Here is a 2,544-nt window from a genome sequence, read left to right on the forward strand (position 1 = left end):
GCACACTTTCACCAAGTATGTACTAGGAAACTCAAACTAGAACAAACACAGAATTGTCAAGTCACGTGCAAGATGTGCTCCTGCTATTAGAGTAGATGGAAAACAGCTGTACGACAAAACAGTTTAACAGATGTATGGTTATAACCTACTTCATGCGTGTATGTTTGTTTATTTTCAGCACAAGGCCACACATTGGGCTGAGCTGTGTCCACTACGGGGACACGAATCAGGGATTTTAGCCTTTGATCTTACCGCTGAACCAACGGCAAGTTTACGGGCAGGTGGGTCAGCAGTAAGTTTACAGATGTATGAGACAGCAGTAAGTTTATGGATAGGTGGGTCAGCAATAAGTTTACATACAGGTGGGTCAGCTGTAAGTTTACATACAGGTGGGTCAGCAGTAAGTTTACATAGAGGTGGGGCAGCAGTAAGTTTACAGATGTATGAGACAGCAGTAAGTTTATGGATAGGTGGACCAGCAATAAGTTTATATACAGGTGGGTGAGCTGTAAGTTTACATACAGGTGGGGCAGCAGTAAGTTTACACATATATGGGACAGCAGTAAGCTTATGGACCGGTTGGTCAGGAGTAAGTTTACGGACTTACAATGCTAAAATCCGCGGTTTAATTCATCACGGTGGACAGAACACAGGGGTTAATTGTGTGGCTTTGCTCTAAAAGAATAAATATAGAAATCCGAATGATTCACTCAACAGTTTTTTGTGTTATCTATTTCAAACACTTATTCATCATTTATAAGTTATACAGGAATATTTTATGTTCGAAATGTAAAAAAAAAACGCCATGATTTTTTCTAAACTATTCCGTAAAAAAATATATTTCAAGCTAAGGTCTGTTTTCAGTAAATCCCTGATCTGGAGTCGGTGTTTGGTCGTGTTGTTCGCGACCTGGTAGGGTCAGGTGCTATGTAGATTTCTTTCTCCTTCCTTTGACCTCTTCTTTCCCCATTGACGACAAATGTTACACGATTAATTCAAAAGATTAGCACAAACGTTAAGATTAATTACACTAATCCTTCTTCCCTCTTTAGGGCCATGTCCACGAATTTTAGACTTGTAGGACATACTTCAGGAAACCTCAAAAGAACTTTCAGCCTTTTGGAAAATGGCGAGCACTTGTAAAACTGGCTTCTTCAATGACAACACAAATAGAACCAGAATTTCTAATTATAAAATGTTACTCTATTGTAAAATAGTCATAAAAGTAACATTCTAAAGTTAACTAAAAAAAAGGCATAATGATGAAAGCTGAGATTCTATTCAAACACTAACCTTTCGATAAACAAGGTGGGGAAACTAGTAATGTAGGAATCTTAATCTCCGTGTAAAGTCCAGATGGCTTAATGTGCCCTGTGGTCAATAGCCGGATCAAGTGATATGTCCACTTCCACCCCTATCTTCTTTGGTTCCTTTTTTCAAGTCCAGTAGCCAGCCCTACACACCTGTTTTATGTAGTGATTCATTTCTTTCCTTGTACTTATTTTCTCCAGTACTAACCATATATTAACGTTTCTCTCCCTCGCCCTCAACTGAACTTAGCGTGCATCATTGGGAATCCTGGGAGAGCGATAAGGGTTGGTGTTCGAACCTGACTCTCCATGACAACCCAGAAAGCCACTGTCTTACTGCATATCCACCTTTCATACCTGTACTCTTTTTACCGATCTTCACCTGTATCTTAGGGTCACTCCGATAGCGATATACTGGGGCCAGCATTCGGTTTGACCATTTTATGCTATCCCCTTATATGCTTCTCGTGCTATTTTACTGATCTCTAGCACACTCCGAAGGCAGCCTTGATGCAGCCTGGGAAGTGATATAGCGGGTTGGCATTGGGATTTCACCCCTCTATCCCCCCATCCAAGTCGTCAGGTGTACCCCGTGCTATTCTATTAAATACCTACCACACTTCGAAGGCGCCCTTAGCGCATTGCAGGGAATGATTGATTAAAACAAAGCAAATATGTTAAAATATTATAAATTAGTTCAGAGAAATATGTTAAAATATTATAAATTAGTTCAGAGAAATATGTTAAAATATTATAGATTAGTTCAGAGAATTGTGTTAAAATATTACAGATTAGCAAATATGTTAAAATATTATAAATTAGTTCAGAGAAATATGTTAAAATATTATAGATTAGCAAATATGTTAAAATATTATAAATTAGTTCAAGGAAATATGTTAAAATATTATAAATTAGCAAATATGTTAAAGTATTATAAATTAGTTCAGGGAAATATGTTAAAATATCATAAATTAGTTCAGGGAAATATGTTAAAATATTATAGATTAGTTCAGGGAAATATGTTAAAATATTATAGATTAGTAAATATGTTAAAGTTTTATAAATTAGTTCAGGGAAATATGTTAAAATATCATAAATTAGTTCAGGAAAATATGTTAAAATATTATACATTAGTTCAGGGAAATATGTTAAAATATCATAAATTAGTTCAGGGAAATATGTTAAAATTTTATAAATTAGTTCAGGGAAATATGTTAAAATATCATAAATTAGT

The 2,544-nt window shown here is 35.7% G+C and overlaps 1 protein-coding gene across 1 annotated transcript in view; it reads left to right on the forward strand.

Annotated features, from left to right (window-relative positions):
- Positions 1-258: 258 nt before the first annotated feature.
- Positions 259-2,544, forward strand: part of LOC106475296 (ras-related protein Rab-20-like) — a gene marked incomplete at its 5' end in the record, with an annotated part of 25,550 nt that continues 23,264 nt past the window's right edge. Inside the window, one exon of the mRNA XM_022379444.1 lies at positions 259-281. Coding sequence (XP_022235152.1) covers positions 259-281 — 23 coding nt within the window. The remainder of the gene's footprint in view (positions 282-2,544) is intronic.

This window comes from Limulus polyphemus, unplaced genomic scaffold (genome assembly GCF_000517525.1).
Source record: "Limulus polyphemus unplaced genomic scaffold, Limulus_polyphemus-2.1.2 Scaffold8368, whole genome shotgun sequence".
In the NCBI taxonomy this organism is placed as follows: domain Eukaryota; kingdom Metazoa; phylum Arthropoda; class Merostomata; order Xiphosura; family Limulidae; genus Limulus; species Limulus polyphemus.